Raw genomic sequence first — 16,995 nt, forward strand, 5'->3', positions numbered from 1 at the left:
TATCGAATATCAAAGGACAAATGCCTCTACAGTAACAATAATTTAAGATGTATTTATCTAAAAAAATACACAACAGCCTGTCTGTTAACACAACATACACTGTTATTTGGAACACAATGCAAGTAATGACTAGCTATTATCATGAAACATAATGACTACATATTATCATGGAGGAATATGAGTTGCTCCACATGATCAGGCAGGAGGTGCTCCCTCCGAACAGAGACAACCTCCCCTGCCACTGAAAAGGCACGCTCGCTTGGAACTGAAGTGGCTGGTATGGGCAAGTACTTGGGGCAAAGCTTTGCCAGGCTGGGATATCTGAAGGTGCCCACAGCCCGCCACCAGTCACATGGGTCACTGTCTTTCTTCAGTAGGGCTTCTTCAGAATACGCTTTAATTTCCCATTCTGAAGTAGACAGTGGTGTACTTGCTACTTGACTATTTGCAAGATTATCAAATGCACTCCAAACATCAGAGGATGGCTGCACACACTGTTGTGGCTCCTGCACTTTTGCTGCTGGCTGCACGACTTCCACAGCAGGGCATAGGGCAACATCCTGAAGCACCAGATCTTTTAGCCACACCAACTTTTGTTTGTTGTTTCTGAATACCGTTGACTTGAAGCGTGGGTCCAAAAACATAGCCAAGCATGCTTCTTTGTCCTCGGTATATAAGGGGAATCTGGTATTGAGAGACCTTGCCAGTTCCTTATGAAAGCCTGTTGTGCCGCTAAAGTTGCTGAGACAACTTAGCATACCAAAAATAACTGGTATCTGAGTGGAAAGTGATGGGTATTTGTCTGCACTAGTTATCACAGTTGCATCATATAAGGGCTTCAGTGCATCCAGATATTCAAGAGCCTCTTTCCATTCTGCTGAGCAGAGACCATCAATGCTGCTACTTGACGTTGCCAGCTCAACAGAGACAGCCTCCTTCAAGTCCAAAAGGCGGGACAGCATTAGGTATTGGCTGTTCCACCTCGTATCTACATCTTGCACCAGACGAAGCGGATCCTTGCCCATCTTCTTCTGGTACTCATCTAATCTCTTTTGCGCAGACGAGCTGTGCTTATAGTGGCCCACGATGTGCCTCGCTTTCTTGCACAGACGGTCAATTGACGGTGTGTTGGAGATTTCATCGTGAATTGCTAGCTGCAGGGTGTGGGCGAAACACGCACGCTCAGTCCACAGGAGTGTTGCATCCGTTATCTGTGACGATGTATTTGCGGCAGCCATCCGGTATTTCCCATTCCGCGCACATCTCGACAAGCATTTGCGCAATGTTTTCGGCGGAGTGGCTAACAAGTTCCATGTGGCGAGTGTTAAGCGTGAACCGCTTCATCCTAAAACTTGGAGTGAGAAGGTGGCAAGTGAAGCTCACATAACTTTCGTTGGCGCGTGATGTCCACATGTCGCTGGTAAAGGTGACTGCAGATGTTCCCCCTTCAAAAGCACTGCTGAGCTCGTCCTTCACTTTCTTCCGTGTGTCATCAAACAAGCGCAGAACAAGGGTACGTGAAAGCGTGGTGCGCGACGGTAGGCGATAGTTAGGCACAGCCTCTGCCACGAGTTCCTTAAATCCGCGGTCTTCAACAAAACTATATGGTTGCAAATCAAGCGCTACCATGGCAGCCACCTTGGCATTGAGTGCGTGAGTTTTCTTTTCTGACAAAGGGTCAGTACGGTGCACAAAATCAAATATCATTGACTGGTCTTTCTCTGGCGCACCTGCTGCAGTCATCCGGTACTCCTTCATCGCGGTTGGGTGCTGGTTTAGATGGTTAACAAAAGGACTAGTCATACCCGTCGGCATTTTAAGTGTTGCGCCGCATGTCTTGCACTGCGCCAACGACGACGATGTCTTCACAAAGTGCTTCCAGAAAGCGCTTCTTTCCCTTCGTTTTGGCACCGTGTCTTGATTATTCCTCCGTTGCGCAGGCGGGTAGTCATAACCTCTGCTATCTGCCATGGCACTTATTAACGACGCGAGTCCATCACAGGTTACAAAGGCTCGCGTCAAAACCGCACCATGTGCACCGCACACAAGCTAGCAGAACTGATCGTAGCGGCTGACAGCACTAGCCAACGCCGCTGACCCTACTAACGTAGCACTGTGCACTACATGGCGCACTACCACTACTCATGCGCTCTGGTGGCCAGCACAAAAAATATTTATATGCATATACAGATATATAAAACTGAAAGGTCTTTCAACTTTGCTGCTGATTGTTGACCGTCGCTGGCTGACATAGTGCCTCCATGCACTTCTGACGCTTATCGCCCCTCTGGGCAACGTTTTAATATCTCTGAACCCAGCGGAAATATTAAAGAAGAGTTATTTACCGCATGATAATCCAATCAAATATGCCATATTGTCGAATATTCGAAGTGATTCGAATATTCGAACTTTTCAAATACACTTTTTTCGAACCGAATACGACTAGTGCGAATTTAATATTCGACGAATATTCGAAACTTTCGAATATTCGCACACCCCTAGTTATTTTTTAGTTAGGCCAGACCTTTCCTACACAAAATTATGTCCGTGCACCCAGTACACTTGGAAAACACGAGTTCCAACAAGAAACAAAACTGAGCTTTCTTGTGGCCTGGTAATGTCAGCATGCATGAGAACCTGCATGCACCCTCAGGGTTACAGTCCAGCACGTGTCCACTGTACAGACGGCTGCACATTTCATTGCAGTTCATTGCAGCATGTGTAAGAACTCTTACACATGCTGCAACGAATTCCAAGTTTTCTCAGATCATTGATGCACTATAAAACATTCACAGGCTCATAATAGACTCACCATCCTTCCGCTGCATTTGCTACTGGTGCTGGCACTTTGAATATTCATGGTAGCATCGGCTGTACACGAGAGCTCCGCATCACTTTCGAAGATCGAATTATAGTGGTCAATGAAGTATGTCACCACCTGGTTGGTGACAGCCTGCTCCTTCAAGCCCTGCAGATCTTCACTGAACCTAGTCAGCAAAAGGAAACATGCAAAATACAATGATATTTTGCTGCTTCAAGCATCAAAATAGACGCATGGCAGGTAGCACTGCTTTTGGCCTCCTTGCTCAAGAAAACATTAATAAAAAAAATGAAGAGACTGACTTGGAAAGACAGAACTGTATATGAGATTGTGTCAACAATATGTTGCAAAACAAGCACCCACCTGAAGAGGTTTGGTCCAAAGACAATGCCGAGGGCACTCGGGTTCATGCGTGTGTGCTCCTCCAGCTCAGCCACCCGGCTCAGGAAATGGCACAGGTACTTGAGCACTGCAAAGTTGCTGGGTGGCAGCTGCTCCACGAGGCATTTGAGGCGCCGTGTGCACTCTTCTCGGTCATGCACAGTGACTGCAAAGGGGCCATTTGATCCGGTGAGCGCAACTGCAGCAAAAGTATTCATCAGCAGACTGCTGGCAAATGACAGCCTTATCAGGTGAGAAAGAAAAAAGAATGAGGCAGACAGGCAGAATACAATATCTTGCTTATCAGACTTTAAGTATGTAAAGGCACTTTATTGAGGCATACTCTACTAGTAAGCACAAGCACAAGTTTGATTCTTTCTGTAGTGGTAGCATTACAATGCAAGAACACAGGATTGCCTCTGTACCGAGTTTCTAGTGTACATTACAAGCCCTTAGGTGGTCAGCAATAACCTTGAGCCTCGCTGTATAACACCTCGCGAAGCATAGGCGTAGCTGCAATCTAATCCAATCAACTTCCTCTAAAGCCGTTTTTTTCAGCTGTGAAAACTAATTACTGTGCAATTACCGTAATTACTCGAATCTAACGCGCACTTTTTTTCCGGTTAAGCGAGTTCATAAATCGCATGCGCGTTAGAATCGAGTACGAACAAAAATTACGGTCAATCTATTGCCATCGGCAAATCCAAAATGGCCGCCCCCTATGTGCGTCGGCATGGCGCGTTGGCCATTTCTGCCTATGTGTTTCCCATGTGCGGCACTTCGTACGTGTGCTGAGGAGTTCGTCATCTAGTAGTGCATTAGCATCGACAGTGTGGAAGGGCCGACTCCAAAAACTTGAGTGCACCACGATGCTTATAAAAGAAAAGTCATCGCATGTGCAAAAACGTACGGAAATCGAGCCGCATCGCGGTCGTTCGCAGTTCCCGAAACGTGCGTGCGGGACCGGCGGAAACAAAAGCAGGAGATTGTCAACAGCAAAGCTTCACGCAAAGGCTTCAGTGGACTACAGCAGGGTCGGTTTCCGCAAATTAAAGAGCTGCTCGGCGAGTATGTCCTTGAGCAGCGAGCTGCACAGCGGCCCGTGACGACAGAACTGCTCCAAGTGCGGGCTATGCAATTAGTCTTAGAAAACGGTCTAATGCGGAGCCAGTTTAAAGCGAGCAGGTGCTGGCTAACTAACTTTATGAAGAGGAAAGGCTTTTTCCTCCGAAGGGGAACATGCATATGCGAAAAGTTTTGCGGAGGAGTACGATGAAAAGCTTCACAGTTTTCAGAGGTTCGTCCTAAACTTGCGGCGCAACAACGGCTACCTGCTTGGGCAAATCGGGAATGCCGATCAGACGCCTCTTTACTTCGACATGCCTGGCACCACAACCGTCGAGAAGAAGGGGGCGAAGCAAGTTCGCGTGCTGACATCGGTCCACGGTAAAACTACAGTGACGGCAATGCTCTGTTACACGTCAGATGGGCACAAGCTTCGCCCGTACCTCATATTTAAATAGAAGACGCTCCCGAAAGGAGTCGTTTTTTCGAGTGATGTGATCGTGCGGGCCAGCGAGAAAAATGGGTGCGCGTTGCAATCGGTGTCTTACGTTTTTTTTGTTTTTTTTTTCGCGGTGGAAATCAGGTGCGCGTTACAATCGAGGGCGCGGTAGAATCGAGTAAATACGGTACATGCAGCAGTCTACAACTGTTTAGTTATTCAAGAAATAAATTACAGCGACGAAGTAATAAGCTACACCACTTTCTGCAAGTGCCCTCGGAGTTTTACTGCATCTACCAACTCAAAAAAAAAAAGAAACATAAAAACCAAAAACTACTCTTCACTGCCTCAGAGCAGACAGAACTTGCTTTCCCACCAAAACACGCATATACTCACCCTGGATGGCGTCCAGGAATGCTTGATGCATGTCTGTGGGCATCAAAGGCTCGGGCAGCTCACGGAAAAGTAGCTTAAGCAGGGCAGCAGCTACTGTCACATCCCCTTCAGCCTCTAGAGGTGCGTCGCCTGACTGGTCAAAGCTCCAACGTAGCTTCTCGACCAAACGGGCATTGGCGCTCACTCGAAATAGGCCCTCTTGCCCCATGCCTGCAAAAAAATCCCATCTGGAGTCACTTACCACTGTTGCCAAACACACCAGGCTTTGCAAGGCTGCGGAGTGACAAACAGTGTGGTCCAGGATATTGTCGTGCACAATTATCTAGTAAAATCTTGTTAAACTCTTCCTTACTGAGTCAGTTGGCCAAGAATGATACAATGCGAATTCAAGCATGCATTTTGATAACCAAATGCATGCTTTGAGCGTGTTTTAAATTTTTTACTGCACCATCTGTTCAACAGAAGAATTCAGCAAATTGAATCAGATTAGCTTTATTGTGTGGACGAGTCCAGCTTGTTTTCGGTAGGAATGGCACAAAGCATGGGGACAAGCTCAACTCGTCTTCGGCAGGGAAAAGGTTAAACAGAACCTGAAGTAAACAGAAAAACAAGTTCCCCTTAGCAGAAAATTGGCTACTGACAAATATGTGAAGGGCTCAACAGCCACATACAAAACTAACCAAAGTAGAAGCAATCGTTCTACATACTTAAGTAACATGTAATTTCCATTAATGACGCTTCTACTGTAATTTGCTTAATTGTAGTACTGTGTATTTTCTTGCACTAAAGGCATTAGCTAGGCCAAAAATTTTAAAGCTCCCCCACAAAATCTTTTCGTATTTTACTGTGTAGAACTACAAGCAGTTAAACAATGAGTTTCGAAAAATTTAAGGCCTCCCAGCACTTCTATGAAGCACTAGAGTGGTGACAGTGCTACATAATCATACTTTCTTTTTCTTTTTTTCTGGGATAACTATGACACTAATTTATGTCTTTGTTAATAAATGTCACACCATGCCGAAAAACCACTAGAAAGTTTTCCAAGCACACATACTATACATTTATGTGTTCTTGCTTTTTTCTCACTATACCAAACCTGTCATACAATGAATTAGAGCTTTCCAGTTGTGTCACACAATGCCCTTTTCCACTACCTCATTTGGTAATGTAATGTAATGTAGGCACAATGAAGAGCTTGGAGAAGTCTGTGGCATTACAGTGAAGTCGTGTCTTACAGAATAAACTTCTTCCCACTTTTCACATTACCTTCTTGCATGTGTCTCTCAGACTGCAATTTCATGTGCAGAGCCTTGCTCGTGAGAATCTTTAGTACTACTGCTGCTTAATACATTTTCACTTACCAAAGAATTTCGTTCAGCTCCAGTACATTTGTAACGACAACACTTTTGCAGAGCCAATCAAAACTGAAATACACTTTCATAATACCAGCACTATCTTTTAATTTAGTTTTATTTGACTGTAATATATTGAACAAGCTTAGAAAGTAGTTATCTTTTTTTATTGAATACCCTTCTTGCATTTAATGGGAGATGCCGGTAGAAAAACAACACCTTTTTTTCTAAAAATTAGATTTTTCATTTTTATTTGCTTTTACAAATATACTTCCTCTACTTTTACAATAAAAGAAAATCTGAAGATTTCAAAAAAACTTGAAATAGGATAAAATCGCCTTTGAACAGCACAAGGTAGGTACTAAAAACTAAAAGAAGCTCATTGTGTAGAGTCCCCTAAAAATCATCACCTGGCCTTTTCTATTGCGTTTCACATGAGGATTTCATTAAAGCCACATGCTCAAGATAACCATGTTTGCCAAGCTCTCATGATGGAAGAACTAATCTTAAAAACACATCTTCCTCACATAGATGAGCCTTCACTCATACCTTAAAATGCGTTTTTCTTAAGATCCACTTTTGGGGAACTTCTTGAGTTTACATGTAAGGTCTTTGGTATTTATGATAGCCCATTTCCCATGACATTTTACCCACATATTCCTTATCATGTTAAGGGTGCAAGTATCTCTTTGTAAACTTGAAATTGCCCATATTATTAATACAACTTAAAGTAAGCAATTAGTATGGACTGGGCATTCTCAGAATTATGACATTACAATTTTTCTTGTCCCCTAAAATGTCTTATATACACTTTCTTGATAATTATTTAATGAGAGCAAGATTAGTTAATAACGGCCGAGAACAATAAATTTTTAGTGGCATAAAAAGTTCACTACCACATTTACTCACATAATCCTCGCACTTTTTCCGGCGGAAAACCGATGGAAAGTTGGGGCCTGCGAGAATTATGCGGGGAAAACTTTCCACGAAAACGTACAGAGCGAAAAAGAAAACGAAGTTTCCGCAAATCGGTATTCTCACACCAGCAACTAATAGCAAGCTTTGAGAAGTACTAATTAAAATTTACCTCGACAATAAAAGCAGAGGTTCAACACAAGGCAAGATCTATTTGAGACACGAAAAGTGCAAGCAAATAGTCGAGATTTAGAATGCCATACTTTCTTGTGGGCGTTGCGGGCGTAGTGGTAGTGTTTGTCACTCAACAGAAGCCCTCAAAAGGTAAGCGTAGGATGGCAGTATTTCGCTGATGGCTATTTAACAGAATCGTTCACGGTTTCCTTTTGAAGAAATAAAGTTTACATCAATCCCAGTCTTAGACATATGGCATGCCCAACACGTCTTGGTGGCTTTCAGCTGCCGTCACCAGTAGCGAACACAAAACTCGTCGACTCCGAAGGGCCCACCAGCGGCTCCGTTGCCGTAGTTTAGTGCATGATCAATGACTTTCAACTTGAAAGCAGCCGTGTAGCTTCAATATCGCCCCATAACGTGACAAGATTACAGACACAACGTACAAAATATGCCACAACGCGCACTTGCCACTTTGGCTTGGCTTAGATTAGATTGAATCTCCGTGCAATAATAGTACACTTGATGTTCAAGAGACGGCGCCAGATGGCGCGCGCTAGCATCATCAACGGCTGGAACGAGCAGATGACATTATTGTGGCAATTTTCGGGGGTGCGATAATTACTAGAGGAAAAAAAACGTATTTTTGTTGGGTGATGTGGGGGGTGGGAAAATTATGCAAGTGAAAGAATTATGCAAGTGAAAGAATTATGCGAGTAAATATGGTACTTTTTTAATGCTGTCATGACATAAAAGCTGTGCAAGTTACTATAAAACTAGTTACATATTTGAAATCAGCACAAAAGCCTATATATACAGCGAAAATTTTATTGCCCCCTGCTACAGATAAATGTAACGTTTTTTTCAAAGTACACCACCCCTTCACTCTTTTATTACCGTGCAAAAATGATTATCTTTCATATGTCTATAGCATGCATTGCAGCATACCAAACCGTGCACAATGCAATGCACTTTCCAAAAAACATATGTTGTAGAGCAACAAAAACATTTTGGATTGTATAAAAATAAGAAGAAAAATGTGGAATTTCGGGTTCCCAGCTAGTAAACAGTGCAATAGTAAACTATACATACAAAAATATTCAAAACTAATAAGAAACAGTATATACATCTTGAAGATAAATTACCCCAGCAACAGTATAAAAATAATACATATTGTACAAAAAATATTTCTTTCACACAGACGAAGAAAATCGGAACCGAAGTGCTGCTTCATTCTTCATGCCATGCGGTGAAGCATAGCTTGCTTTTTCAAGAAGCACAAGTGAGTTCATACACTTTTCTCAGTAATTTTTTTGTTTTGCGATAATAGCCTGCAGGTGTTGCAATATAGATGGATGCCCGTGATGTGAATAGGTAATGTCTTTATAACTCAGATGTCCAATGAACTTTTCAATAAACTTTGCATAGGTTGGCATTCCAATATATGCATCCAGGCACATTTCTTTTGTATTTTTGCACATCATAATAATTAGTCGATGGCAGTTTACGATAGGCTTTAAGAAAAACAAAGTTATCGAGTATGCCAAATGGCATGGCAAACTGGCGGCACAACGGAAACGCTGTGCATCGGGGAAAAGTGTCCGATACTGGAGGAGCCAAAGGCAGCGCATCACATCCTACAGCAACTAAAAAAAAAAAAAACTGTTTCATGAACGGACTGCAGTGCACCCTGAACTACAGGTTTTCCTTCTCACTTTAATCCAAGTGCCATCCTAAATAATCTGCATGCCATTCAAATAATCTGAGCGCCGAGCTATTTTATTCATGTGCCAAACATTTAATCCAAGCACCAACACATTTAATCCAAGCGCCAACTCACTCAGGCCGCGTGCCATTGAGTTTAATCCAAGTGCCACCATATTTAATCCAATTGCCAATGACTTTAATTCAGGTGCAAGTCAGTTTAATTCATGTGCTAGAAACACACAGTTAGCAACTATATGTAGTATAAATGTCAGAATAACGTAAACATGGCATCACAGCAACAACTTTTCCCTCGGCTATACATGGTAGCGCTTATGAAATAAAGTGCGCAGTGCGACTTCCCCAACATTTTGGTGTCATAGCTTCAAAATAAAAGAAACAGTCAGTAGTAATTGCATTTGTGGGTACTTAAATGTATTTGCTCATAGAGTCCATGTTAGTCTTTATTGCATTGCTACTGCTTCATTCCGGTTAACCATCTACACCATCGCATATGCATAGATTCGTGTTGTCTGCTGAGCAGACGGCATTTGGCTACTTATGCTCTGAGGCTACCGCAGTCGTCTGCTCAGCCCAGGGAGAACAGCGACCGACAGATGATATTCATTCGTTCTTGAAATCATAAATAACCACTTAAAAATAACAAACTTGCATTTAATCGGGTTCATGTGGAAATAAGTTGTTATAAAAGCATCAAAGTAGATACTCCTGTTTTCATGTAACAGGCGACGCTTAGTGTAGCTAAAGCGTGTTTACTTGAAACGTGTCTTTTCATACGGAAACATTTGCAGACGAAGAGAGAGCTTTGCTTGAAGTCATGGCTGGACGCAAACGAGGACCACACTTTAAGAACCCCGACGAACCTCGTCGAAAAAACAGCAGAGTATCGGTGGTCAACAGGGCTAGGATTGTGGACGTTTACAGGCGTGGCGGTGACTTAAAACAACTGGCCGACGCTCTAGGCATCAACATTAAAACAGCAAGATCGATTGCCGCTACCGACAGAGAAACATCAAAGCATGGTGGGGGTTCAAAAAGGAAGTTTGGAGATGACGTCGTGAGTACTTTGAGACGAATTGTCGACGAAACTGTACATTTACATTGAAGCAAATAAAGGAGGCCCTGGAGAAAAAAATGCCAGGAGTAACAATCAGTGCAAGCACAGTCGACGGCTTGCTGGATGCCCCCTGCTACTCCATGAAGCTAGTGACGCAGATGCCCACAGATCGCAACCGTGACGACATCAAGCACAGCCGCATGCTGTACGCCCAATGGCTGCAGTCTGATGGACCGCGTGTTTGCCGCTTCTATTTGGATGAGACTAACTTCAATATCAGGTGTTCCAGGAACTTCGGCAGGGCAGCTAAAGAACAACTAGCTGTGCACATTACTACAACGACAAAGGGAGTGAACTTGAACATTATAGCATGCATGTCTGCAAATGGAGTTATTCACTGGACTGTGGTGGACAAAGTTCATTGGGTTGTTTTTAATGACTTCTTCAGTGATGTTTCGGCCTGCGTAGAAGGTGATGAGCCAAATACTGAAGCTGTATTCCTTTTTGATAATGCACCTGCTCACGCTCGAGCAGAACAGGCGGCTTTGGCTAACTCCATGCACTCTATTAAGCGCCTGCCAGCGTACAGTCCCTTCTTTAACCCTATAGAAGAAGCCTTCTCGAAATTCATGTCACACGTGAAGGCCTACCTGAGCGAACGTCCTAATTTAGTTTTAGTGACACCGCAAGGCATGACGAAAAAGGAGCACAGGCGTTCTTTGCTGCTGGATGCGGCTCGCCACTCCATGCAACAAATACAGCGCGTGGACTGAGCGGCCTTTGATCGGCACAATTTCTCTTCCGTGCCTGCCGCTTTGCGTGAAGATGACTTGTGAACATCCGTCTCCGAGCCCTATGAGACAGTTCCGTTTTAATAAATACACTAACCTGTGGCTATGTTGCATTTCTTGAATAAATAGTAGTACTCACTCTTGTTTTCCTGTATATGTATATGTATGTATGTGTACACGCACGCACGCATGCACACACGCACACACACACACACACACGCATATATTTTTGTGTGTGTGTGCGTGCGTGCTTCTATGTGTGTGTGTAGAGATAGAGAGGGAGACAGAACAAATAATTTAGTGATTGCACTGAATCCGCAAGCTTCCAATGTGCGATGAGAGGCATAATGCCGCGCAAAAAAAACACGTACACAAAAAAAGAAAGCTAGGCCCAAGGTCAGTTGCGTGTTATTATCATTTTGTTTCCTCTGTGTTCGTTTCATCGCATTCATCAAGTACGTCACAAAACTAACAAGCTAAACGAACAATCAGTACTGTTCGTAACATTGGAGACATTTAACTTTGTTTGAATAAAAAAATAAGAGCATATAATAATGTAAAATAAAACTTCTATTGCCACATCAGGATGATCAGTTTACGTTTTATGTTCACTACAGGAAAAAAAAACATATTGGAATTATCTCTAATTCACAGTGCGTGCCGCGCGACGGCTTCCTAATTTCTTGAGTATGTAGCTGTCTTTGACCCATCACTGCCCGGGACCATGCTTTTAATCTCTTAGCATGCATTCCGGCACTTCAATAAACATAGTGTGTCGTTCGCATTACTTGACCTGTCCTGGTCATGTAATGTTGTAGTGTGTACCAAAGCCAATTATGAGCTTCAGTGAAGGATACTGAATTTCATTGCACTGTAAAATATTCAGTAATATGTTCCTGCGTTTTTTTAGTTTTCATTAAATTCATTTCACCTGGGCCAAGCACTCAATATACAAACTTGCGCATAGCAAAGTATAAGCACTCCAAACATGGCTTAAGCGAACCACGGCAGTAATTTTTTTCAGGAATACCATCGGCGAATACAAATAATAATGATTTATTCTACCTTCCGACTATTGTCTTTTATAGTATAGGAACTGCATTTCAATTGCACTGTCATTTTTACGCCCCGTATTCTGGTTTTTGTGCATGGATTAAACTGACTGGCACCTGAATTAAAGTCATTGGCAATTGGATTAAACACTGTGGCACTTGGATTAAACTCAATGACACGCGGCCTGAGTGAGTTGGCGCTTGGATTAAATATGTTGGCACTTGAATTAAATGTTTGGCACAAGGATTAAATAGCTCGGCACTCCGATTATTTCAATGGCGTGCAGATTATTTAGGCTGGCACTTGGATTAAAGTGAGCGGGAAAACCTGTAGATATGCTACTCACCGAATTATTCTGAGAGCTACGTGCAAGGTCACTACCCGTAACAGCGGAGTGCATCGGCGTGAAAGCTCTCGAGATAGCGTGCGACTCTGGCCTCACGATGGTGCAACTCAAGGGATCCCCATCGTGGGTGCGCCAATTGATGAATGGAAGGCCTTTGCGCTGAGGCGGCTTACTTCTGTCTTTCCGCAAATGCTGGATCAATAACGCATTGGATGGAATGAAGGACGATGCACTCTGGCACGTTACTAGTGAAAAGCGGACTTCGTCAGACTGAAGTTCGAACGTCTCTGAATGACAGCACATTGTGGCCTTCTGGTGTTTAAATACATAAGATTAGTGTCCAAATAAAAAGAAATGTCACCACAGTGAAGCTGGTTGTGTCGTGTATTTATCAAGGCAAGGGTGCGCCACGGTAATTTTCAATTTTTTTAAATTTATTTTTCGGCGATTTGAGGTTTGGGAGGTCGACCTATAGTCCTGTTTTTGCAGTAGTTGCAATCTGCTCTATCATGTCCCTTACATGTCAGTGAAAAGAATTTAAAGACTACCTCCACATATGTAATAAGCTGCACAGTCAAGTCAGCTGTTTTGGTAAAGCCTATCTTAGGTGAATGTTGTATTAATATGCATCTCCCACACATTTCGCTAGCATGAGAGAGATCAATCAGATGGTTTCATTTCTAAGTGAAGTCATCACGATGCACATACTATATACAAGGCACCCATTTTATGTAGCCATTAGCAGCTGCAGAAACTGCATGCATATACCAAACAGTATCAAGGAAAAAACATCTCTTTACCTGTGTTTTCTATATACTGGCACAGACGAACAACAACGAATGGTACTGAGCCCTGCTGTGCCAGAGAGTCGAGGGGTGCGCCAAAGATGCGAAGTGCCAAAGTACCAGATTTGCGACGGGCCAGCGGTGAGCCTAGCAGCTTGCGCACCCGTTCCATGCGGCTCTCCCCGCACACCTCTATGTTCTGCAACCAGCCAGTACAAAAACACTTTCAATGAAACAGCATGGACAGCATGCACGGTCGTGCCTCAGTATCACAACCCAAATCTTAAAGCAAGCTTTTCACAGTAGGGGTGTGCAAATATTCGAATATTCAGTGAATATTGCATTTGTAATATTCGTATTCGATTTGATAAACACATATTCGGAAATTTCGAATATTCGCACACCCCTACTGTGAAAAGCTTGCTTTAAGATTTGGGTTGTGATACTGAGGGTCGACCTTTGTAATATTCGTATTCGATTTGATAACCACATATTCGGAAATTTCGAATATTCGAACTAACTCAAATATTTCTCGAATATTCTATGTTTACAAATATTTGTTCGTAGTTTTGTGCAATTATTCAAATGCTTCGAATATTCAAACGAATATTAGGGTATTTGAATTTGGTTCCGTTCAAATTTATATTATTGAATATTTCGAAGTATTCGCAAGGAACAAATAGGTGAACATTTTTCTGAATGTACCGCCTGTACAGGTTGTTCCACTGCAGAGTAAGCATAGAACGAATCGGAGCACATTTTTTCGAATGTACCGCCTGTAGAGGCTGTTCCGCTGCAGTGTAGAGATGCTAAACCGTGCAACCACCTATTCAGAAGAAATCCACTCTACCACGAAGCCCCCCCTTCAAATTTCAAGGGGCCCCACAACACTTCTCAAGCATTGTCAGAAAACGCTGCCAATAGGTAGTCAAGGCTACCGAGGACCCGCAAGTCAAATACTATAGCGCAGCACGCGACGTGCGATTCACAATTAATTCTCAAAGTCAGCTAAACATTGCTCCATTCCCTCGGCAAATGACTCCACAAGCTCAGAAAGCACATGTGACGTTTTTTTTTTTTTTCCCGTGCCATCCCTGCCTGCTTAGCTTCCAGTGCTTTCGTCCGGATTAGAAGAGAGAATGCACTTGCAGCATGCGATAAATCTTTGCAACTCTGCCCGTACTGGATAGATTCTAAAAATATTTGCGGCGGTGAATTCATGAGGCAATAAATAAGCTTCTTTAGTGAAACCATTCCATGGCTACTTGAAATAGTGTCGCACGGCCCCTTTAAGTGAAGATATTACTCTTAAATCAATTCACTTTATTAGGCTTAAAATATAGTTATGACGGCTTATATGCTCAAAGTATAATAAATCTTAAAATGTTACGTATTTTAATGTTTATGACTCGCATTCTGCTGAAAGTAAAATTGCACTACTACCTAAAGTTCTTTCGACTTCTTTTGAACAAAAAAAAAACTTTGCATAAAGGCTCTATTTCGTTTTTAAAAAATTTTCATATATTCATCTTAAAAATATGTCATATATACGATTCGAATTCGTGTGAAATTATTAGACCAAAATCACTATTCGCTTTGAATCCGAAACTCACTATTTGCACAAGCCTATTCGTTCGCACATGTCACTGTAAAGAACTTACGATTTTATGCATTTGCCATAAGAGCCTCAGTAGATCACGCAGTGATTACTATGACTTCGGTGCAAATGCGATGATGCCTGCATGAAAATTCATGGGAGCGTGATGATGGCTACCAATAAATGCGCCGGCAAGTCATCGCTACAAACCTACCAATGATAAATATCTCAATCAGTCTAAATCATGTACTACCAGCACAGCAGTACGTGAGGCTTAGCGGTTTCGCGCTGTTATAGTTTAGCACTGTTACGGTTCATGTAAGCGTACCGACCACGCCGTCTGCTGCCGCGCCTCCGTCAGTAGGATCGCAAGTGCGTATTGCTCGTGGAAACGAACGCAACTACCCGCCACCGCATTGGCTCGACAAAATAGTCTTCACACCTTTGCTGGGTCGTGTGCTGAGCAAGCACGAAGAAAAAAAGTCTTTACGCAAGGGCAAATGCACGCGTATACGTTACAGGGCGCAGCGCTGATGAAGTGAGCCTAGTAGGCGATGCCCTGCACACAACTTGCTTGGGGCGCACTCAGTTTGACGTACGATGGTAACGCATTTCATGTATAGCCACGCCAGTTTTAGCCAATGGATCACTGTAGAAAAGTACGAGCACATGTCGAAGCCTGACGAGTCGTCCGTCAGCTGTGCCGCTACTTCAGCATGTATACCTTCTTCACAATTCCAGAATGATTTTGTGATAGCGGATATGGTCATGCGAATGAGCTGAAGTGTTTTTCCGTGCAATGGCAAACATATAAAAGGCCATGCACTTTCGGTAATGTTACAACGGTGTCATCACATATAGTTTTTCGTTGCTAACAGTGACACACATAAGGTGACAGACCAATTACTGCGTAGTTCCCCTGCGTTCCCGAAAGCGCCTTTGAAGATACGTCCTACGGGCATCGCGCTCGTGCGGCAACGTCTCCTGCAATCAACTCTCCGTTACACCATAGTTATGATCTTGCGCTTTTGCCAACATCAGTTTACTGCCGTCTATAGCCAGTACGCCGAAAGGGGTCGCGATGTGGCAAAAGAGTGCCCTCGCCGTTGGGAGTTGTGGCCCCGTCAAGAAAAAGGCGTATTTGGGGCGTCTTACTATCACACATCAGTAATCATCTATTTCGCGCGCTTACCTCGCGTTATCACTGTGCATGCGGTACACCTTGGTTACTACTGTGCAGATATCAGTGCAACACAGCGTTCTTGATCGGAAAATGGCAAACAAATTTGAAGGAAATCTCTGAAATCACGGTCTTTTGAGCCATAACTGATAGTGTGGGAACCTGGATAAATTGTGACCATTAGACTGCTTTAATAATCACTTAGATTCAAGTACACTGGTGCCCACTGTTAACACAATCAAACCAGCGGCCTCTTGCTCACTAGTCATCATGGCAGGTACGAAAGCTTTTCTTTTTGTTTTGTAATAAGTCCTACCATATAAAAAATATAAAAGGTTTATTCAACATGTGGATTGAAGCCAAGACATCATAGTCACAAGCTCAACTATCACAGTCTTATGCTTTCTGGGAAGTACAGATGGTGACATTTTTTTACTTTTGTGCACAATAACTGACTATAATAACAATTGTACTGTTTCCAACCTAAATATATGATTGAGTAAAAAATTACTATAGGAAAAAATTGCACCTCTTCATTATTCGATATTTGATTCGTATTCAAAGCTATGTATTCGTATTCAATTCATATTAGAAAATTTTGATATTCACTCACCCCTACTTTTCAGTACTGCAAGCAGTTTTTCCTAGTGACTTTTTATGAGGGCTGTCCAGTTACTAAAGTTCTGACATTTTAGTTAGTTTGGTTACGACGAATGCTATTAACCATCGTGGAAGAGAAGAGAGGGGAGAAGTCCTAGACATCCATATATAAGTACAGTACGGTGAAAGAGAAGACCACTGATTTACTTGAGCAAGCTCAAGTTCCTTGCCATTCTGAATTTCTGAGACACCAAATCTGCAAGTAGCCTAACAAAATTTTTAAAAAAAGGACAACTCTAACAAAATGCATCAAATTGA

The 16,995-nt window shown here is 42.8% G+C and overlaps 1 protein-coding gene across 5 annotated transcripts in view; it reads right to left on the reverse strand.

Annotated features, from left to right (window-relative positions):
- LOC119161454 (protein FAM13A) overlaps positions 1 to 16,995 on the reverse strand; it is a 196,345-nt gene that overhangs the window by 38,874 nt on the left and 140,476 nt on the right. For 4 of the 5 annotated variants that reach the window (XM_037413930.2, XM_037413933.2, XM_037413929.2 and 1 more), the window contains 4 exons: positions 13,316 to 13,499; positions 5,103 to 5,312; positions 3,185 to 3,401; positions 2,813 to 2,987 (listed from right to left, as the gene is read on the reverse strand). In XM_037413930.2, the coding sequence (XP_037269827.2) occupies positions 2,813 to 2,987; positions 3,185 to 3,401; positions 5,103 to 5,312; positions 13,316 to 13,499 (786 nt within the window). The remainder of the gene's footprint in view (positions 1 to 2,812; positions 2,988 to 3,184; positions 3,402 to 5,102; positions 5,313 to 13,315; positions 13,500 to 16,995) is intronic. The other variant, XM_037413934.2, reaches the window with a different exon arrangement.

This window comes from Rhipicephalus microplus, chromosome X, assembly GCF_043290135.1.
Source record: "Rhipicephalus microplus isolate Deutch F79 chromosome X, USDA_Rmic, whole genome shotgun sequence".
Lineage (NCBI taxonomy): Eukaryota > Metazoa > Arthropoda > Arachnida > Ixodida > Ixodidae > Rhipicephalus > Rhipicephalus microplus.